Source organism: Chanodichthys erythropterus, chromosome 17 (genome assembly GCF_024489055.1).
Source record: "Chanodichthys erythropterus isolate Z2021 chromosome 17, ASM2448905v1, whole genome shotgun sequence".
Taxonomy (NCBI): domain Eukaryota; kingdom Metazoa; phylum Chordata; class Actinopteri; order Cypriniformes; family Xenocyprididae; genus Chanodichthys; species Chanodichthys erythropterus.
This window is the reverse complement of record NC_090237.1, coordinates 14,128,665-14,152,146: the sequence shown is the minus strand read 5'-3', so window position 1 is coordinate 14,152,146 and position 23,482 is coordinate 14,128,665. Positions and strand designations below refer to the sequence as shown.

At 36.7% G+C, this 23,482-nt stretch overlaps 1 protein-coding gene across 13 annotated transcripts; it reads left to right on the top strand.

The window, feature by feature from the left end:
* The first annotated feature begins 331 nt into the window (after positions 1-331).
* Positions 332-23,265, top strand: picalmb (phosphatidylinositol binding clathrin assembly protein b). 13 transcript variants are annotated; one of them, XM_067364977.1, is made up of 24 exons: positions 332-853; positions 6,028-6,170; positions 6,268-6,343; positions 7,127-7,229; positions 7,558-7,651; positions 9,178-9,289; positions 9,716-9,822; positions 9,907-9,948; positions 10,625-10,636; positions 10,757-10,842; positions 11,017-11,140; positions 11,356-11,489; positions 13,476-13,567; positions 13,688-13,840; positions 15,070-15,153; positions 15,392-15,481; positions 16,083-16,193; positions 16,351-16,458; positions 17,063-17,093; positions 17,187-17,286; positions 19,040-19,099; positions 19,176-19,280; positions 19,512-19,623; positions 21,880-23,265. In XM_067364977.1, the coding sequence occupies exons 1-23, from the start codon at positions 724-726 to the stop codon at positions 19,602-19,604; spliced, it is 2,190 nt and encodes a 729-aa protein (XP_067221078.1). In that variant the 5' UTR covers positions 332-723; the 3' UTR covers positions 19,605-19,623; positions 21,880-23,265. The 13 variants fall into 13 exon arrangements, with proteins under 13 accessions (XP_067221078.1, XP_067221067.1, XP_067221066.1 ...); XM_067364966.1 differs by lacking the exon at positions 15,070-15,153 and having other exon boundaries at positions 11,362-11,489; XM_067364965.1 differs by lacking the exon at positions 15,070-15,153.
* The last annotated feature ends 217 nt before the right edge of the window (positions 23,266-23,482 follow it).

The following is a 23,482-nucleotide window of genomic DNA, read 5'->3' as shown; positions in this document are numbered from 1 at the left end:
AAATTAAAAAATAAAGTTGGTTTAAGATTGTTTTAATCAATAGAAACTCAAAATATTATGTTATCCGAACTACATTAATTATCTGAGTGTAGAAGCATTTAGTAATTACTGAGATTTGTCATTAAAATAATAAAAAAAAAAATGATAAGAAAATAAAATATAAATCTAACTAATATTAAACATTAAACAATGTCACCAAGCTGAAAAAAATATACAAATATATTCTTGATTGTCCCTTTATTCCAAGTGAATCAATAATGAAGGTGTCTGCCTGATCCTGGATCAGCAGCATCAGCGGTCAGTGTCCTATATTCCTCCAGCTCTCATGGAACAGCACAGGCCCGCCATTTGCCTTCGCTGCTCTTCAATCCTGCGGGCTTACACGAACAAGACAGGCGGCGGTTGAACGGCGGGATTAGTGTCGAGACATGAGAGATGAGTCACGAGCCTTTACAACGCGCGATTGAATCCCGTAACAATGTAAGAATTCCGCGCGAGATATTCGCTAACATCATTTGTGGATTCATCATCGTCTCGCGCAGCGGATAACTGTGGAAGGCTTCCCAGCTGCCTCCTCTTGCCCGACCAATCTTTGTCTCCCTGTATACTAGTGTCGTACTGCAGGAGGTCGACCGGGAACTGTGAACACTATTTAGTAGCAGCTTGAATTTCAATATTCATCATTCATATTATTGGATTCTCGATCGCTGGAAAGCTTTGAAGATGTCTGGGCAGAGCATTACAGACAGGATAACTGCTGCCCAGCATAGCGTTACTGGATCAGCCGTTTCCAAAACTGTGTGCAAGGCAACAACGCACGAAATTATGGGCCCTAAAAAGAAACATTTGGATTGTAAGTATCAGCAGCTGTGTTTAATCTGAAATTGCGACGATGAATGTGTGTACAGCTGTTGCTTTGATTGTTATGGCTACGGGTTTAGGCTATTGTACAATGGGCAGGCCCAGGTTGTGCTAAGCTAATGTGCTTAGACAGGCTCCTGATCATAATAATATTGGAAATACAGGGCATTTATGACAAACTGACATGCATCACTTTCAGCTGTATTGAAGAAGTGCAACACTGCTGTTTGTATGCAAGCAAGAACAACTGAATTGCTATTAAGTTTATGATTTATAGTTTTAATAAATGTTTTTAAATTCTCTTGATATAGTTTATGACCTTATGTGGACCTCCTTAGCATTGCCATAATGCTGGTTAAATGTTAATACCCTATAATGCTTATTGGGCAGAAATAAATCAGTGCTTTTTTTTTTTAGGCTGTTATGCACGGGTTATTGTAAGGAAGGTGTTTTGTGTTAGAAGTTCATTTGAATTTGATTCTCATGTCCATTTGGTTACAAGCCCACAGGTGATGTCAGGGAATGTTGTGCACCTCCTTTAAGAAGTGCTGGTCTAGTGCCAGTCTAGTAAGTCTGTGCTTCAGAATAGATCTCTATTTACGTCTGTCTCAGCCAGGCCTGACTATTCTTTCATTATGTTCTTACAGTGTTATAAGACAAGCTATGACATGTTTGAAGGACCGTAGTTAGGATTAGTTTCCTGCCCCCTAGCTTAGTTTGTATCCCTTCATTTTGTTGAAACTTCTCTTTTTTCTGTCTTCTTCTGAGACTATGAGAACTAAAGATGCATCTGTAATTTTTATCAACAGCCTATTAAACCGAAATGTTCATGATAAACTGAACATTTTCAAGGCTTTGAAGGGGTAGTTCAGCCAAATATTAAAACTCAACCTCATGTTGTTGCAAACCTGTATGAGTTTGTCTCTTCTGTGGAACAAAAAATAAGATATTTTGAAGCAGAGTTATTATAGTTGACTAAAACCATAAAAAAAAACATTTGTTACTTGAAATAAAATTATCTTTAAAGGTGCAATATGTAAGAATTTTGCAGTAAAATATGCAAAAACCACTAGGCCAGTGTTATATATTTTGTTCACTTGAGTACTTACAATATCCCAAATGTTTCCAACTATTTGTAAATCTTGAGAAAATTGCTATTTTAAGCAAGGCTCCGGGTCGTGTGAGGAGTCGCCTGTCAATTGCGTCATACCTGCGTTACCCTCGGTTTCCGGCTTTATTTTGTAGAAACCATGGAAACACCAAAGATGCTTTAATATTTACATGTTTTAATAGACAAGGGAACAGCTGTTTTGATATATTTATAGACAGAAAACTAATTATTGTTATATAGCTCAACACATTTAGTCTTATTGTTTAAATCTAATTTGATTTTTTTTGCGAGTACCATGCTTTACCATGCCTCAGAGAAAAACACTATTTTGTGAAGTAGCTAACATAGCATAATCAGATGCAGCTTTATTTTTAGTAACAGTAATACAGAAATTTCTCCATCATACAATATATTTTAAAATTAATTACATGCCATTTATCAACAAAAGCCATCCAGTATTTCATATGTTATTCTAAAATCGATCTATCTTACTGCAGTGTGCAACAAGTGTCTCACAGCAGCCGCCGAGCAAACGCACAGAGTATAACATCAGTTTCAACACTCGATGTATCTAATACGATAAACAGAGCTGTGTTACCTCATACTCGTGACCGGAAAAGCGGAAGCAGCGCCGGCGACTGTGGCATAATAAAAGTTCTGCTCATGAGGCGTGTGTTGTGCAATCGCTCCAGCGGCCTCGTTCAGCTCCCACAACACTCGGTCCTGCTCTGCTTCATACTACAGTAACGTTAATATACACATCTATGAACATGATTTCTGCCAGAGTCCTATTCCGATTATTTTCCACCGGCTGTGAGGTGAAGACCACATGTCCCAAGATTCCGTGCTCAAACTTGGCATCATCAAGCTACGCCTTTATTTTGAATAGGCCTCTAGCGACCTCTAGCGGACAGAAAATATTACATACTGCACCTTTAACTGAAATAAAATATATATATATATATATAAAAAACTTAAAGCTAAGCTAACAATTCTAATTTTTAATTTGATGAACTAAATAACTGGAATAAAAACATATATAGATATATTAAAAACACCAAAAACTAATAAAATTGACAAAAACACACAACAAAATTGCTAAAATTGTAATTAAAATGAAAACAGAAAATAAGCAATTAAAATCTCATTTAAAATATTAATAAAATCTAATAATAGCAGTGCTTCCCACACATAGACTTTACTTGGGTGGGCCGCCCAGGTATAATCACGACTGCCCAAGTATATTTGGAGACGCATTTTTGCTTTTATTATTTTTATCCTCTTATACTTTTATATCCGCCCAAGATAATAAAACCATCCACGATCGATTAACTAGTCGTTCCGAACCTGCTCGTTATGTGTGCATCAGAACTGTTTACTCCCGCTAACATTCCCATTGGCGCTGCATGTTGCAAAGTCACAAGGGGGTGTTGTTGTGCGTTCTACAAGCTCATGCAACCGCTTCAGACTGCTTCAAAGTGATTCTCAATCAATGAAAAACGCAGATTTATGCCAAGCGATTGCTAATGAACTCAAGTTAATGAATTATTACAATGTCTACTTTATGGCCTTTATATAAAACGTTTTATACGGTTGTAAGTATCTGAAGGCTCAGCCTGCAATAGTACAGACATTTCAAAATAAGAGTCCCGGTGTATTTCGGGCTTGTTTATAATCAAAAGTCACACGCTAAGTTTTTTCTTTTTCTTTTGGGGCATTATTGGTATTTTGGTTACACAATAAATTGTATTTAATTTGATTTCCATTTAATTCATATTAAATTATTGTAGTCTCCCCCACAGGAAGAAAAGACTAAGAACATTTTTTGACACACAAATTCTTCATTATATAAATTTTACTAGTAAATTCTTTGTCCCATTCACTGAGAGAGACACTATATGACAGCAAGGAGAACATAGGAAAAGGATAACCATTTAAATGCTGTAATTTTGCATAATTTACAATGCATAATAATGCATAATATTAGTATGTAATTAAATGTAATAGTATGCTATGTAATTCAAATTAAATGAATAAAAATAATGTTAAAAAAAACACACATTATTTGTTTGTCACATGTAGTAGACCATTTTTGTGCCGTGGGTAATAGGAGGATTTTTCACCCAGCTACCACCGCAAGTATATTTCAAACCTGTGGGAAGCACTGAATAGTATCTCAGCGATACTAAAATAACTGTTTTGAAGAATGTTTATAACAGTTTTGGTGTCCACTCACTTCCATTGTATGGACAACACATCCATTGTTTGACATTTTCTCAAAACGTCTTTTATGTTCCACGGAAGAAAGAAAGTCATACAGTTTTTACATTATTTTGGATGGGGGAAAAGTGGTGGAAGTATGACATCACTTTGTAGGCCAGTCGGAAGTTAGCATCACACTGGTTCCCTTGACAAAAACCCGATAGGATTTTCCGGTAGGCTTTTGGATTATCGCAAAAAGTAAAAGTTCATGATACTTGCACGTTTTGTCCATCAAGATAATTTTCACAGATGAACAAAACTTTTATGAATTTTGAAGCCTAAATGTAGTCGCCAGAAACAAAAAGCAAAAAGGTAGGCTATAAGCGAACTACACCAAGATCGCACAATTTCAACATCACCAAGCTTCCAAGAACTCTTTCATTCTTTATCTAAAACATTTTCCCTGAAAGTTTGAATTAGAATAGTTTGTAAGAGCGCAGTTATAAGCATAACTAGGCTGTATATGTGGACTGAGCTTACCTGTTCGCCGTGATGACATTTAATATTGCCGGCAGCCTCTGTAGTCCGATTTAGCCTCTTGTTAGAAACCGTCATTTTAAAGACATGTAATGGTGGGCAGGCTAAAGGGATAGTTCACCCAAAAATTAAAAATTATCCCATGATTTACTCACCCTCAAGCCATTCTAGGTGTATATTACAATCTTCTTTCAGACAAACACAATCTGACATATATATTTAAAAATATCCTGGCTCATCCAGTCTTTATAATGGTAGTGAATGAGATTTTGATTTTTGAAGCCCAAAAAATGCATCCATCAATCATAAAAATAATCCATACGGCTCCAGGGGGTTAATAAGAGCCTTCTGAAGTGAAGCGATGGGTTTCTGTAAGAAAAATATCCATATTTTGCATCCATATCCATATTAGACGACCGTACACAAATATATCTCCGATTGTTTTCGTCTGAAAGAAGATAGTCATATACACCTAGAGTTGCTTGAGGGTGAGTAAATCATGGGGTAATTTTAATTTTTGGGTGAACTATCCCTTTAATACTGATGTACTTTTGTTGTAGAATAAAATGTGAAAGTATCTTGAGCTTGTGTTAACCATGGATCTTATTTCAGCCATTTAACCAAAATCTCATAAAAAAACAAACAAAAAAACATTGATTTTGGGACGATGGAACCTGAAGTGCTAAAATGCCAACTCGCTTCCGGGTTTTGGCCTACAAAAATGTGTCATAGTTTCACCACTCTATTATGGTTACTTATGGTCCTTTCCACCAACCAAAGATGAACTGCTTTCGCCAGATAGGCCTGTGGCTGTAGAACAGATTAGATGATCTGATTCTAAACATTTTAGTTGACATCTTTTGTGGTGAGGGCTTTGTTTCTCAGGAGTAGGAGTGAATCAAAGTTGGCAGTGCTGTGGAGGCAGCTGTCTTACACCAAACCAACCAACCACACGATTGAAGTCAACCTCATTCATTCAGAAAGAAGAAGCCCATCAGAAACTGCACTACATCACCATCTATGTGAATACTACACCACAAAAATTTCATTCCCCTAAAGTATATTTGCAGAAGTGCATTAAACATATCATCAAGAAAGTCCACCAGCACAGTTAATAGTGGGCTGTGGAATTCCTGCGTAATTCCTGCATAATGCTTGTTTATGTCTCCACATTTTTCTGTTTTATGTTATACATGCATGATAATCCTTTTATTTATTATGTTTTAAGCTCTATACCAGTGCTGTCTGTTTCGTTGACTCGATTCTTGCCTGTTATTAATGTCAGTAGTTAATGGAAAGCTCTGTTTCTATTGTAGACCTGATACACTGTACCAACGAGATGAATGTGAACATTCCTCAGCTGGCAGACTCTTTGTTCGAGAGAACCACCAACACCAGTTGGGTGGTGGTCTTTAAGTCCCTAATCACAACACACCACCTCATGGTATATGGGAACGAGGTGCGTGACTGTGGGAGTTCTTTCTGCTTTTTATCTTATCTTATCTGCAAATAACTGTATGCATTAATAATCTTTTAATTTATTACTTTGGTTACAGCGATTTATTCAGTACTTGGCCTCCAGGAACACATTATTCAACCTCAGTAATTTCCTGGACAAAAGTGGCCTACAAGGTACAGTAATGAGCTATACACATTTATTTCAGACTCTACAGAGGCTTCATTCTTCTTTGATGCCCATCTTTGGATGCATTGTTTGGCTTGTAATAAACATAAAAAAAAATTAACCAAATTCTTTTTTTCTTTTTTAATGAATTTAAAGGTTTAGTTCACACCAAAATGAAAATTCTACACCCGTAAGACATGTGTTCATCTTTTGATGACAGAATGCTGTCAGATTTCATTCCATAGACTTCCTTTGTAACCCCACTTTGACGCTTCAAAAACTTCATAAAGAGATCGGAAAACTAACCTTTTCAGGAAAGTTCAAACATGCTTATGTTCGCTGATCAATGTTTACATGTGAGTAAAAGCCTAAATTAAATTTGTTCATCATTACAAGTGATTGATTCTCTTCAGAAATTATGGATTAAACTGCTCGATTCATAAGGATTCGTTTTCCAATCTCATTATGAAGTTTTTGAGTCCAAGTGGTAGTTACAAAGGTAGTCAATTGAAGGAAATCTGACAGCATTCTGTCATCAAAAAGATCTTCGTTTGTTTTCTGAAGGTGAACGAAAGTTTTACGGGTTTGGAAAGACATGAAGGTTTTTCATTTTGGGGTGAACTAACCCCTTTAATCAGTTCTATAATATTTATAACATTATATTAATTTATTATTTTTTCCGTTCTTAATTAAACATTTCAACTTTTCCTTTGTGTGCAACTACTCCTTAACATTTGTTACAAATAAAATCATTTATTTCTTAACCATCATCTTTATCGGTGTCTCCATAGGTTACGACATGTCAACGTTCATTCGGAGGTATAGTCGATATCTGAATGAGAAAGCCGTTTCATATCGACAGGTGGCATTTGACTTCACAAAAGTAAAGCGTGGGTAGGACATTTTTTATACATTTTATAATACGGCTTTGATGGTAGTTTCTAGTTCCTGCTTTCTTTAGTGTGTTGAATTTTGCATTAAGAGCATTATGTAACACAAACAGTGATTCATTTGACCAGCAGATTCACTCAATACAATGATTTTTTTTAGCCTTAGCTGCAGTTTTTGTTCTAAATCATTTGAGGGGGATTTGTGCTGTAGCATTAGTTTTGAAGTGCTTGCATTAAGTGCTTGAAGTCATTGCACTGGATCATCCACTAAACCTCCATGCACTGATCCCCCTAATGTCATTTGACCTATATTTTAAAATCTTTTCCTTAAGGGTGGATGGAGTGATGAGAACCATGAACACAGAGAAGCTCCTTAAGACCATCCCCATTATACAGAACCAAATGGATGCCCTTCTTGACTTCAATGTGAGTTAGCATGAGGAGAGCTGACAGTTGATCTACATACATGCATTATGCTTATAGCCCCTTTCACACAGTAGTCCCTGTAAATTACCGTAAAATTACAAGAATGACTTACGTTAAATACACAAATGTGCTGTTCACACATGCAACAGCGTTCCGTAACTTCGTATGATAAATACTTTGCTTGTTACATATACATGCAAAATTTCAGCCATAAATAAATTATAGAACATAGTTTATGTTCATTACCTGTCTAGCATTGTATGTTTATTCTGAAATATATATATATGTATATATTTATAAATAATGGTTTGTATTTTTAAAAACGTCTATCGCGTGTGATTATGTGTAGTGAGTTGGCTCACGTGATTTATGTTTCACGCTTCAGAAGAACTTTCGTTAAGGGAACATAATGATTGCAATTTGAGAAAGCCCTTAAAATGGCCGACTCCCTGACTAGTGCCCTGACTACGGAACTAGGAAGCTGATTGAGATTCACCCATAGAAAAACAGTTAAAAGCAGTGGAACTGACAGTAAACCTCTCTGACAGAGGTTTATGATTGGCCCAAAGCAAACTTCTTACATCAACACGCTCTGAGCGGGATTCGGACCGCCGTTTCTGGCATGGGAGGCGGACGCGCTAACAAGGAGGCTAAAGATAGCAGTGCCTCTTAAGGCAAGGGGAGCGAGGTTTACATGCACTGCTCTGAATAGCTAGCTTCCATTTCACTCACCCCCTAAACCTCACTCTTATCCGGGTCACGGCACCAAATGTAACTGGTCCTACTCAATCTACTCTGAGCGGGATTTGAACCGACGTTTCCGGCATGGGATGCGGGTATGCTAACAAGGAGGCTAAAGACCGCAGTGGCTCTTGAGGCAAGGGGGGCAAGGTTTACATGCACAGCTCTTACTAGCTTGCTTCCATTACACTCCCCCCCTAAACCTCACTCCCATCCGGGTCACGGCACCAAATGTAACTGGTCCTACTCTACCTGTTCTGAGCAGGATTTGAATCAGCGTCTCCGGCATGGGAGACCGGCACTCATACCGGTCAGAGCCGTAGTTCACTGATAAGCCACGCAATATCGCGTTCATTATCGAAGGTGATTCATCTGCGATATGAACGCGATATTGCGTGGCTTATCAGTGAACTATGGCTCTGACTATTAAATGCCGCTCCATTTGAAAGCAGGTGATGGCGATTTAGCGGTAATCAGAGAACCGGCTTTACTGACGAAATGCGCGTGACAATCGCATGCGATATATCGCCCAGCCCTAGTTCACACACAGTATCATCCTGGTAATTTACTGGTAATGGTACAACTTCTCATACTGGTAAAAGGTTTGAAATTCCTATTCACACATGAACTCTTAACGGTAATTTACCTGTATTTACCAGTAAAGACTGTATGTCTGAAAGGGGCTTATACTGTATATCATGAAATTATGAAATTAATATTTACTTTGTAGCAGCAAAGAATTTGTGTGGCATATGTTTATAAAAATATTTTTTTTGTTTGCCCAGGTCAATGCCAATGAACTAACCAATGGGGTTATTAATGCAGCCTTCATGCTTCTTTTCAAAGACTCCATTCGACTTTTTGCAGCTTACAATGAAGGGATAATAAACTTACTAGGTAGGTCCTTCATGATGCTTTCTTCTCAATAGTAAAAAAATAAACAATGTATTGTATAAATACACCCATTTTACTTTTAAATGCAAGATGTACATTAAAGATTTGAAGTAAATATTTAAGCTCTTTAAATTTAACAAAAAGTTGTGGTGCAGTAGTGCACATGCTCACGAGAAGTTGTACTTAGAGTTACGCAGGTTCAGATTCAGCCTGCAAAATGTCCTGATTGCATATCTTCCCTCTTCCTGTACTTCCCCCGTACACAAAAAAATAGTCTGAACGTCAAATTCAGTAGCTATTTTTTTTTTCTCCCATTTGCAGATTAAATTTATGTGGGAAAAAAAGTCATCTTTTTGAATTTCTACACATGGAAATAAGGACATAGTACTGCTGATAGGTAATAAGTACTTCTTCATCTTCCTTTCACAGAAAAGTACTTTGATATGAAAAAAGTTCAGTGCAAAGAGGGTTTGGACATCTACAAGAAATTCCTTACCCGAATGACACGGATCTCAGAGTTCCTCAAAGTGGCAGAGGTGAGATTCTCATGTGTTGTTCTGGAGGCAAAGTACTTCATTAAAAGAGCGTTATGTAACTTATTTGTTCTTCTCGCCTAACAGCAGGTGGGAATAGACCGCGGGGACATACCTGACCTGTCTCAGGTAAGACTGCACTTTTATTCTGACTTGAACACCTGCACTCATTCTGCATTATTAACGATCCTGAATATTTCCTGAAGCTGTTCTGCTTTCTATTTTACTTTTCCTTGCACAAATGCATTTCTGACTTAAAAATGCATGCAGGTCATTAGGATGCGCATGTCACTAAAGATTTCTTACCTTTTCTGTCTTAACTTTTCCCTGTTTACAGCAAATAAAGGTGTTATGGGCTCAGTGGAGATTTGAGAATAGTAATAATAGAGATAATAGAATCATAACTCCCACAGTTATACAAGTATATTGACTCAGAATATATGTAACAGGTTCTTCTTACTCAATTATATACAGTATAATGTACAGAACGGACACATTTTATCCAGATTATTTAAATTATGTTAAATATATTCTTAAGAGTATAGTTTCATGATGATAGTAATGTTGATTCACTACTGGCATCTTGGGAGTGAGAACCGGTTGTTATACAGGAACATTAAGGACTAAGTCATGAGTGAATTATACAGACACATGAGAAGGACAGATTATATATCTGGTGCAAATGCCATCATAGTCATATATAAGGGCAGATAGCTGCTTTGAAATTCATGCACTATATGTCTGACCAAGACCACCTTTATATTCTGTATTTCCCTTTATCTTTCCACCTTCTGTCCATCTTCAGTTTACAGTCTGTGTAAGTACTTTTCTCACTCTTTTCTGCACTCCTCTGCACTGTTTAATTCTTATTGCCAATAAATGTCAAGCTCATTCCATTGGTGGCTATTCTTGAGTAAATGTTTGTGCATTCCCTCAGGCCCCCAGCAGTCTTTTGGATGCCCTGGAGCAACACTTGGCTTCATTAGAAGGGAAGAAGGTGAAGGACTCCACCGCCGCCAGCAGGTGGGCCATTCATATGTCACGCTCAGAGCTGAGTACAAATTAATGAGTGCTAACGGATGCATTATGTTGACAAGTCTTGATAGATTTATACTTATGCGAGTGGTGTGAAGCTCAGTATACACCAGGTGTAGTTTTCTCTCATACTGACAATTTATCTCTCCCCGACTTTTGTAGGGCAAGCACACTCTCCAATGCCGTGTCATCTCTGGCCAGCACTGGCATGTCTTTCACCAAAGTGGATGAAAGGGAAAAGCAGGCAGCTCTGGAGGAGGAGCAGGCACGATTGAAAGCACTAAAGGTACATAACAGGACACATACCAAAATAATTTCACCCACCAGAGGATTTCCAGTATTTTCTGTTCATTTTTATTTGGTTGCAATCTGTTAATTTTAGATTGCTGTTTTCAAGCTAATGAATGATAAGTGGTTTGTTCGTTGGTTGGTCATTCTACATGCCAATCAGATGGCTCCTTCCTGTCTAAAAGGTTTCTTGGCTTGTGCTTTTGTAAAAAGGAACAGCGGCTGAAGGAGCTCTCCAAGAGGCCTTCGTTTGCTACAACTGACACTTCTCCAGTCTCCACCACAGCAGCATGCATCAGCACAGCTCCTGCTATAGACCTGTTCTCCACTCCCAGCTGCTCCAATGGGTTAGCCAAACAAATCACTCCACAGTATGACTTCTCTAGAAATGTTTCTGTATGGCTTGAGATATAAAAACAAGCAGAGTTTGTGCTCGACCAGGGGCAAATTTACTAAATTGTTTGTCAAACCTGGGGTTCGCAATCCCCACTAGGGGTCACTAAAGATTTACAAGGGGTCGCCAAGCTCACTTTAGTTTGAGAGTTAGGGATGAAACGGTTTGACAGTAAACCACCACGATGCAATTTCCGATGGTTAGTATCACAGTTTAATATTTTAATCATCATCAAAACCGTATTTGATTGCCAGGATTTGAAAAACTCACAGTAAATACTGTCCAGTATTACGTAAAAGAAGCAAGTCTCAGGCAGAAACAGCATAGGTTTCATTTTGTTTGAAAAAATGGCAGAAAGAAGTGAGGTTTTGCAACCTTTACAACCGAGTGCTGAGGGAAATTATATGCAAATGAATTCTATGAATATACAGTCAAACCAAAAATTATTCAGATATTTTTGATATATTTGTACTAGTGGGTGCAGGACACTGTCGTTCATTTATGTAAGTGAGGATAGCAAAATAAAGTAAATTGTGACATATTATACCCAAAAATTCTTCATACAGTGGACTACCAGTAAAATTTATACAAATTTGGAACCAAAAATTATTCAGACGCTTTGACCTGACCATGTTTTGCTTAAGTGTTATCTGACATAATTAAGATTAATTTTTTCTGACACAGTTTAACTCTGAGATCTTGTCATATTTTATTCTATTGTGAATAAACTGTATTAATGAATGAAATGTTCAAGGTGTCTGAATAAATTTTGGTTTGACTGTATCTCTGAAGGGAACTGACTGACTTGAGAAAAGTTTTGATGGCATTTTCTTTTCATCTTCCCTCTGTGTAACTTAGCCAGGGTTGCCAGGTTTTCATAACAAAACGCGCCCAATCGCTTCTCAAAATTAGCCCAAAACTAGCCCAATCATGTTTAAGAGGGGGTCTTCCAGTAAAAATCGTGTTCCAGGGGGAAAAATATCATGTTATTTGGGGTTGCTTCAACCTGCGGCAACAGCGTTAAAGTATCCCAATTCCGTGGGAAAACCGTGGACTTGGCAACAATGCGTGTAGCATTTATAAGCACATCTGCTTTGTTTACAGAGGTTACTGGGGAAACAGCTCTATTTCTGCTGTTTCATAAGCGCCACCTACTGACAGAGAGTGGATTATGTTGTAGGTTGTAAGTCAAATCTAGACGTAGTTGTTAAATCTATTATTTTTAAAATAATAAATAATAAATAAAATGCTCTTTTTTTTTTAATCAATGTCAATAAATTAAATGTGTGTCTGCAAGGTGTCGTTGAGGATTTTGAATGTTAAAATAGGGGTCTCCTGGAAAAAAGGGAACTAATGCCTTAGGGCAGGGGTCTCCAAACTGGAGGGCCACTGTCCAGCAGAGCTTAGTTCCAACCCCAATTAAACACACCTGAACCTGCTAATCAAGGTCTGATTAGGCATACTAGGAACTTCCAGGCAGGTGTGCTGAGGCAAGTTGGAGCTAAAACCTGCAGGACAGTGGCCCACCAGGACCGAGTTTGGAGACCCCTACCTTAGGGGGTTTTCACATGACACCTTTTACATGACATCTTCAATTTGGGGGCCTGAAAATGCAAACTTTGATGGAAATTTTTGAAAATGATACTGTTATCGTCTTCATTTTTGGAAACTGTGATGCCATGTGCATGCGTATTACATGATCAGTCTATAGGCGTGTAGTGTTTCTTTACAATGTGACAGTTTTTTTTTTTTTTTTTTTTTTAACGAATCCATGTAAATGAGATTTGACAATGCTGTCATATGCAAGTGAAATTTTTCAAAAACTAAAAGGAGAAAGTTTCATGTTTTTAGTACATAATTGTCATGTAAACATACCCTCATATTACATTTACAAGAACCTCTCTTTGTTAAATTGGTCTTTTTGTTTTCTGTTCCTCAGTGCCCTGAAGATGGAGAGCGACCTCTTCGACTTGCAGACTAACTTTCAGTCTGGCATGCAGCCTGGATCCTCTGTGGCCACGGCATGGGGAGGTGAGCTCCTTTGCATGTGACTGCGTGTCAGATTTTGCATGCTGTAGCCTTTTCTGTTAACTTAAGTCTCGTCCTAATGTCCTTCTGTTCGACTCTTTCTCTCTCCTTCTGCCTGCTCAGATCCTTTCTCTTCTTCTGAAGCTGTAGATGACTCCATTCCAAACCTAAACCCTTTCCTAACCAAACTTGTTGTTGATGGTGCTCATCTACCCGTTATGTCATCAGATGGTGTTAGTTTCTCCTCTAGGACGTCAGGTCATGAGATTTTTGGTGGTAAACATGCATTTAGTTTCTTTCTTCCAACCCACCCATCCAAAGTGTTTTATTAGTTTGAGTTGTTTGGTCGCTGAATGTCCCTCGTTGTTTCGCATGCACAGTATCCTGTTGTGTTGAATCAAGATTCCTCTGATTAAGTTCGGTCCAGTTAAACGCGACGTCTGAGTAAGAATGCAGTCTGTAATTGGAGACTAAATGGAGGTTAGGTGGCAGTACTATAGATAACACTTATGTTTGTAGACACAGAGCTTTGTTTTGGCTCTGTTCAAATGGGGCTATTTCATTAATTACAGGTTTTATATTGATAGCTGAAATTAAAGTGTGTGTAGGTAGCGTGAGACCCCCCCCCCCCAAAATAATTAACAAAGCATGTTAATTGCGTGCAAATAAATACAAAAAAGCAAGATGTAGACTACATACTGAATAGATTAATTTGCCCAACTTCCAATATAGTAGCAGCTGATATGATAACATCTAACTTTAAAGAAACAATAGGTTGCATACACTACCGTATAAAAGTTTGGGGTCAGTACAATTTTTTTTAATGTATTTGAAAGTCTCTTGTGATCACCAAGGTCACATGATCCTTCAGAAATCATTCTAATATGCTGATTTGGTGCACAACACATTATTTTTATCAATGTCGAAAACAGCTGTTCTGCTTAATATGTTTGTGGAAAGTGAATTTTTTAAAAGGATTATTTGATGAATAAAAAGTTCAAAAGAACATCATATTCTGAAATAGATTAAAAAATATATATAAATGTCTTTACTGTAACTTTTGATCAATTTAACATATCCTTGCTGAATAAAATTAAAAGTTTGAATGGACTTATATATAATTTTATGGCATATATAGTATAATTATAATTATAGGTGATTGCGATTTATTTAAATAATAAAGATTAAATATGTTTAATGCTCTTTTTTCAGTCTTTGCATGGTGCAATTTATCAAAGGTCAACAAGTGAATTATCATCCATGTGTGGAACCCTGTCAGAAAGTCAATAATTGCTATTAAATATTTTAATCATCTAACAGCCCTAATCATAATATATATTATAAATAATGAAAATAGAAAAGTTACTTGATTCTGAAACAAGAACTGTTAGAAAATCTCATTATTTCATTCCAGTTTTCACCTCAGTCTACATTTGCTTTGTAAAGATTTAGTAATAAAACTATAAAGCTATAAGTGAATGATTGTTTTTCCTTTTTTACCATAGATCAGTACAATCCCTTTATTGATTCAAGTTCATCTGTATCAACCAATTACAAACGCACTGTGCGGATAGAGCACTTAATCTCAGGTACCATGATGGCAAACCATCCCACCTATGTTTCCCCTCTGCCTGGAAACATAGGGGCACTGAAGCAGTGTACAGGGACTAACCTGTGATCATCCCTGCTGGATGCTGTTTGCCTTCTGCACATGGCTGTGTCTTAATATTGCTATTTAAATACGCTCTTTACTAATCTGAATCTGAGATGTCTTTATGTCTGTAACGCTTGCTGTGTTGTTTCTCCTCCTCCCCGCCTGCCTGTCAGACTCGTTTGGTCAACAGTCTATGGTCCAGCATCTCCCAAACCCCTCTCCCTTCCAGTCTGAGCCCTCCACTGTAGCAGGCCTATTCAGAGGTAGGGAGGCTGTGGCTGGAGGTTGCCTTGTGTTACGCTGCCCCCCTTTGTGATATATGTTTTTCTTTGTCTCTGATGCTGTCTGATCTAACACCATTCAAAACCAGAGGTCTGGTTCACCTAAAATTGTCAATTCTATCATCATTTACTCACCCGCATAATGCTTTTATGGTGCTTTTCTGAGATTGACAACCTCAATTCTATTTGATTCTAATTTTATGAAAAATAACAGCCAGAATATTCTTCAAAAATTTTCCTTTTTTGTTCTACGGAAGACATAACCGTTTAGAATAACACATTAGAATGAGGGCGAGTAAATGATGACACAGTTTAGCATTTTTGGTGAACTATCCCTTTAACATTGTTCTTGTGAGCATGTAGTGCTCCTTGTAGTTTTTCAGGATGTCTTGAGCATGTCTGTAGTTTACCCTCGACTAACTCTGACATGTGACCATGGATACAAGTCCACTCATTGGCAGCACTGGAACTTAGTACTTTTGATGCTGGCCATTGTTTTATCTTGTGTATTCTTCAAATGGTGACCTAATCTAAATTGTGTGTGTTGTAAGAGTGCTTAAATGAATTTTTATGCCTTTTTAAGGATACGGAGCTCCACAAATCCCTCCTCCACAGAGCTCAGGCGAGCTGCGTGTTGATTTTGAGTCTGTTTTTGGTACTAAAGCTGCCTCGTCCAATAGCCTGGATACAGATGGTAAGGGATTTTACTCAAAATCAAACAGAACAACTTAGATCAACTTGTACAATTATTTAAATCTAATCAAGTTTCTAAACTGACAACATGAAATTATTTTAAACTTGACTTGACAAACAAACAAAAAAACCTCTGTCTCACTTGTGAATGTCCAAAGCTGGGATTTTGAAACCCACTGTGGCCGGCTCAAATCAGTCCTCCAATCAACTCCCAGAGAAACTGGTGTCAGATGACCTGGATTCTTCCTTGGCCAACCTTGTTGGAAGTAAGTGTTTGCATATCTGGTGTTGTTTATACTAAAATCAACATAAAGTATATTGTTAGGGGCCATACACACAGAATGCGTTTTTACATTCAAAAATGTCACACCAAGAACAATAACTATAAAGATAACTAACGATAACTATAATAGTGTCAACACCAACTCACAATATCTTTTAATGTTTATTCTAAGCGTATGCAGCTGTCATCTGCCACTTTAAATGCTTGAGCTCTTAGATTCTGATTTGCTGTCAATGTTTTTATTGTTGGATTTATCAGCTGCAAAAAAATGTGAAAGTGATTCCAACCATATTGTTTCTCTGTGTCATTTTCGTTATAGTTGTGGTGTGGACTCTGCTATTATTTCATATTTACAATTTATATTTTTTAAAATTTTTTAGAACCTTATCATTATCATTTTAGAATGCCTTGTTATGTGTGAGATGCTGCTACATCCGTCTAGTGTATCTTTACATAGAAAAACAATGGATAGCAGTTCAAATGCAAAAATGTGTTCAGTGTGAATGGCCCCCTTTTTCACACTTGATTCTGTTCAAATTTTAAGTGTACCTCTTTAAAACCTTTGTGAAATAATATCTCACTTACAGATCTGGGTATTGGAAATGGTACCACTAAAAAGTAAGAATGTTGCCCTTTCTGATGCTCATTATATCCGTTCTGATAGTTAAAATAAATGGTTTGGTGTTAACATTAACCAAACTGTTTTTACAGTGATATCCACTGGAACCAACCAGGAGAGAAAAAATTAACTGGTGGAATGAACTGGCAACCCAAGAATGCTCCATCTACTACATGGAACCCTGTCTCTATGGTACAGCTGTATTTCATATTAATAAAATAGCTCTGTTCCAAAACCTAGTGAACTGCCTATTGCCTAAATAGGCAGCTACCTAAACTCTTAAGACTGTAAGACGTTACACTACTTAAAATATGGACTAGACATCATACACTTGCCGACTTTGTAAATAGTTACACAGAAAAACTTGGCATCATACACTAAACAACTGAAGATCACACTTGACTTTCACTTTGTTCCAAACAACAGATTTGCTCCTCATTGATAGGAGATCCATGACAAATGAAAGCAAAATGTGCCCTAAAATTGGCTCAAAATATCTGCCATGTTTGATATCTGTTGACTGGATGAAATCATAGAAAAAAAAAAATCAGTTTGTGCCCATCATACATTATGCAGTTTTCTTTGAAATCTGTCAATTCTGACTAAACAAAACCTACAGACTCACTTTAGGCAACTAGCAGCAACTCTTCCAGACCTGAAAACAGGGCAAATGTCAGTGTAAAAGTCCTGTAGTGTATTTCTGCCTTTAAAGGGGTGGTTGATTATGATTTCACTTTTCTAACTTTAGTTAGTGTGTAAAGTTGCTGTTGGAGCACAAAAATCTGCAAAGTTACGATGCTCAAAGTTCAAAGCAATGAGATATTTTCTTTTAAAGAATTCTCAGTTTAAGGACTACAACAGACGGCTGGTAGGGACTACAATGAGCTTCTTCCCGGGTTAGTGACTTCACTAATCCTAAAATTTACATATACCCTGCACCTGTGAACACGCAACAAAGGGGTAAGGCCGTGTTATCGCAATACAGTATGTATACAGTACGTCATAAAAGCAAGATGACAACATGACAAGTTATAACCGTAATTAAACTAAACTATACCTGTTCTTCATGCAGCATATATTCTCTGGCTCTGTAGGATCTTACAACAGTTTCCACATGAGCAATTTATAAATTATCATGACAGAATATGCAAATCAATGACTAGTTATCTCCACATCAGATACATAAATTAATCCACTAACCATTCAGAAATGTCCTGTTGCATTCTACATGTTGTCACTTATTCTCGAGTCTCTCCATCATTGTCCGACTCCGGTTTGAACATAAAAGGCTGAATAGTTTTCAGTGAGTCTTCATGAGGTAATCGGCGCTGCTAACACTATCTGCTAACATGAGCTCTTGAAACCCCGCCCTCTTCTTGATAGCAGCACCTCATTTGCATTTAAAGGGACACACACAAAAACAGCGTTTTTGCTCAACCTCAAAAAGTGACAAATTTAACATGCTATAAAAAATGATCTGTGGGCTATTTTGAGCTAAAACTTTACATACACACTCTGGGGACATCAGAGACTTTACATCTTGTAAAAGTGGCATTATATGACCCCTTTAAGGGATCAATATAGGGAGCAGTCTAAATAGGCAGCATTAATACGCTCCACACAAAAATACTACAAAATAAAAACTCAGCTCCTAACTTATTTCAATTGCGGTTGTTGCTGAGCTAATAGCTTGATACTTTTAAAAGCATAAAAAAACAGCACACAATTTTAATTACATTGAACCATTTTCATCAGTGGTTCACAGTATTGAAAGAATTGTTTAATCATAACCAACGTTTTTCTCGCCCTCCATTTATTAACTGGGATTACTGAAGTGCATTCTGGGATTTGACTAAAACAAGGTATCTTAAGGTTTTGGAACAGAACAAATGTAATTAAATTAATCACATGAACTTGTTCTCATTAGTCCTCCTCTGTTTTATAGCCACCATCTATCATGACTTTCCCTGCTACAACACCTACAGGAATGATGGGATATGGCATGGTTAGTAATTCTTTGAAACCAGCTGCCAGAATTGAGGTTGTCTAAATTGTATTCCTCATAGTTGTGATCTTTGTAGCCTCAACAGTTGCCCTCCATGGCCATGATGACCCAGCCCACAATGATGTACACACAGCCTGTCATGAGGCCGTCCAATCCATTCGGATCAGTGTCCAGTGCACAGGTACAGTCCCTACGATCTTTCCAGCTGTTCATGTACATTACATTGTTCTTGTGATGAATGTAGCTTTCTATTAACACTCTTCATAATCATGGTCCATTGTGTTCTGATGGGCCATGTGACGGAGAACTCCCTCCCAAACTGCAGATCATTCCCTCTCCTCCTCCACGTGTGCTTCTCCTCGTCACTCCAAGTTCTTTCCTTTCTCTCTCTGTGTTGTTCTCTCTGCATTAGCCCTCCGCTGCCTCTAGCCCTTCCAGTCAGAGTCCTCTCAGAGCCCCAGGACAAGACCCCTTTGCACAGCTCTCTCTCAAGGATTTCTTGTAGAGCTTCGTCTTTTGTCTAGGTACCGCATGTGTTTGTGCTCACCGATGGTCTTGCATGCAGTCGAGTTCAGTTTCATCTTGTGCCTCTTGCTAGATCATGTAGATTGCACATTCAGTAGCAGTAGGGGTTACACATTACAAGTAATGTGTTATGTAATCAGATTACTTTTTTCAAGTAATGAGTAAAGTAACACATTACTTTTAAATTTACAACAAAATATCTGTTACTTTTTCAAATAAGTAACACAATTTATTTGGTTTTCCCATTTAATGACTGACACCTCTCTTGTCCCCATGTTGTCCCCAAATCGGGAGTAAGGTGCAGAAGTGTTGTGTGCGCTGTGTGAACATGATGGTTATTGTAGTTCTAGACTAAATGTGAGCATTTACCCCTCTCATTTGCAGCTTCAGTATTCCTCAAAATGAATAAAACCGGCAAATGCAAACTTTGAATATTACGCAAACCTGAAAGAATTAAATGTTGAATACTACAAACATACTTTATGTATTTAATCTCACTTTATTAACCAGTGTATTTGCTGCTGATCTTTGCAATGATGCAATTCAACCATAATAATAAGCAAAAACGTCAACATCATTTAAAACATCAAATTTCTTTTTTTCCCTGCTGTACAGGCATGAATGCGCATTTCCTTAACCCTGAGGCTTATCCACTTTACTTTGGGTGTGAAAGGGCTTTTACATTTGCAAAAAATACTGCTTTTGCTTTTTTTTTTGTTATTAAAAACAAATTAGAAAGCCCAGCCCAGGTGAAACGCAAAAGTTACATAACATTGCTTTCTATAAAAAGCAATTAAGTAACTAAATTAGTTACTTTTTTAGGGAGTAACGAAATATTGTGATGCATTACTTTTAAAAGTAACTTTCCCCAACACTGTTCAGTACTAGTCAGTACTCAGTGTCCTTAGTAGGTGTGTCACGTTTTACCTGAATACGATCATCAAATTATTTTTTTGTTCAAAGTAAAAATAAATTTTCATATAGAGCTGCACGATTCTGGATATATTTGTTTAAAATAGAGATCACGATCACGACAATTAAAAAAAAAATAACGTAATTTATTAGAGGTTCTGACAAAATACAAATTGCTGCAGTCTGTTTGAAAAAATAATTCATTAATTTGATTATTATATTTTAAATCAGCTTGAAGTAATGATTTACGGACCCCAATTTTTATTGAATTGTTACATTACCGGATGAATCAGCATTTTTGAACAATTTGTAATTTATCACCACTGGTGGTGCAACAATGTAATTGATACAATCTTTATTTGAAGCATCTAGGTTTTCAATCTATTTTGATCACTACAGTAGACATCAGTGTTTATATCCAAACCATAAACTTTTATCTCAGTACTTCTGTGATCATTTGAATTATTGTAACGGAAATAATGATACTATGGGTTGAAAAGTCTGTTTGTGAAGCTCTTTCATACCTTTACATGACAACTGCTCTCTCTGGATCAGCTCTGGGTTGTAGTCATTTAAGAATAAGATCATGTGGGTGTTTGAATCGAGTTTGCAATCCTTTAACGATTAATTGTACAGCTCTAATGTATGTATATTAGGGGTGGGACAAAATATTGATAGGGCGATATATCATTGTCCTCCTCTGTGTGATTTGAGAATCAATGCGCTAGCGCCAAATATCGATATTTTAATTAAGGTGCCGTTTTCACCTTCTTTCCAAAGAAATTTAATTTTTTTATTTTAAAATGTTTTATAAAAATGTTCATGATTTACATGAGTGTATATAATATTTTTTAACAAATTAAATATTTAATTCTATTTTAAAACTATTAATTTAATCATATGTTAAATAATAATGTGGGGAAAATGACTGAGTTCATCTTTAAAACTGATATTCAGGCCTGATAATATATTTTTCGTGAATAGGGAATATATTATTATTATTTTTTATTTTTTTTTATTTTGCACAAATATTTCAAGATATTTTATAACTTTATATATATATATATATAAATATATATATATATATATATATATATATATATATATATATATATATATATAATATAGAATCTAAACCAGAAAAGCCCGCAACATCTCTAAAACTTTAATTTTTATTTTTCCAACCCCCTGTGATACAGGCTATATTCACATTTATTTTTTTCATTCATAAATTTGTCAAATTACAGAAGTGACATGGGTCATGAATGCCATTTCATGTTGACTCGACAAACTAATGTTTAAAGCACCTTTCTGATTATATGTTTAATTGTTTCTTTTTCCAGATGCAGTTTATGTAACACAAAATGAAGTTGCTCCCTGATGTCAAACCATTAAGCTCTGTCCTCTGTGCCGGGATGCTCTTCAGAGGACCAATCCCACAACATACTCGACGTCAAAGATGTAAACCAAGTGTGTTGAAAGACTGGGAGCATACTGCAATCATTTCGTAATTTGTTTAAGATGTCAAGTGATGCTGCTGTTCAGCCCATAAAGGGATTCCTCATACATTTTATAATCTGTTAAGGTAGGTAAGGGCATTGAGAGACTTTGATATTTTGTGTTCTGAGAAGCTAGTTTGATTTTCCTGCTAGATGTTTTTTTTTTTTTTTTTTTTTTCGACCGGGAGCTTCTGATGAGAGGTCTTGTGGCGAATGTCGACCTAAATCGGAGTATAACTCAGCATCTGATATAGTATGTGCTATGAAATAGTAACAGTAACTTTGTTTTACATTTTATCTTTTAGTTTTACTTTAATTGTATTCACCAGTAGACCTTTCTTGCGTGTCGTTTGTATTTATTTATGATTAATGCCTAAAAAATAAAAAAGAAGAGTTTACGAAGTACATTGGGGAAAAAATATAAATAATAATTCAACATTATTCATGGGTGTTGGATTGTATAATGAAGGTTTAGACTTTTAAAATAGATATTATGTGAAAAATACACCTGTAAGCTAAATGATAGAGCACTAACTATTCTCTAAGTTTTATGTCTAGAACAACTTCCCGTAGATGAAACGTTTGCAGCCCAAGGCTATTGGGAGGGTAATCATTAGTGAATGGTTTGTTATACTGTTTAGTCGATACTGTGCTTAGGGGTTTTGCAATGAGATATTTGTTGGAGTAGAAAAGCACTTCCTCCGTTACTATGAAGTGTTGCACTTGGGAAGGGAGGTGTTCTGCATTATGCATGGCATGCCATCATTTCACACGGACCGTTAGATATGGCTGCCCCTGATCTGAATGTTAAGAGTTGCCCTCATGTTTCAGACTTCTTGTCAAGTTAAGCACCCTGCTCTCTAAAAGTCCAGGAATACTGAACGGGAGCTGGGTGCTCCTTTAGCTATTGGTTGCGGACAGGGTTATTGATATCACTGTAAATTTGAAGTGTAAAATATGAGAATGGCTGACTGGGAGACAGTTCGAGCACTGTTGATCGGTGCTTTTATGTATATATACATATATCACGTAGACAGTTTGTCCAGGGGTTGGCTGAGGATGGTTTGAAATATGAAAGCAATTCAATCAAATCGCAATTGACCTAAGTTTTACTGAATAATTTCTGTGTTGTCCTCACGGATCATTTTTTTGTTTTTTTGTTTTTTGTTTTATGTATTTAAAAGATGTAAGAACAATTAGTGAACTCTTTCTTTTTCAAATAAAGTGCAGCTTCCACAAATCTTGTGAATGTTTGTTTCATGGCATGCATTAGTTCTTTCAGCTTTAGCAGCCTAGTGGTTAATCATGTACTAGTTTTTATGATTTACAAATACAGCCAAACATGGCTTATTTACCCTTAAGAACCTTTAAATGATCATTTGTGGTCAATAAATCCAAATAATAGTGCAGGCATAAGTCAGATTCAAAATACCAAGCTTTTGATTCA

Coding starts and splice junctions, on each gene's coding strand:
- picalmb (XM_067364977.1), top strand. CDS start 724: ATGTCTGGGCAGAGCATTACAGACAGGATAACTGCTGCCCAGCATAGC. Junction 7,652..9,177: donor ATGCCCTTCTTGACTTCAAT/GTGAGTTAGCAT, acceptor TTGTTTGCCCAG/GTCAATGCCAATGAACTAAC. Junction 13,841..15,069: donor AGGTCATGAGATTTTTGGTG/GTAAACATGCAT, acceptor TTTTTACCATAG/ATCAGTACAATCCCTTTATT.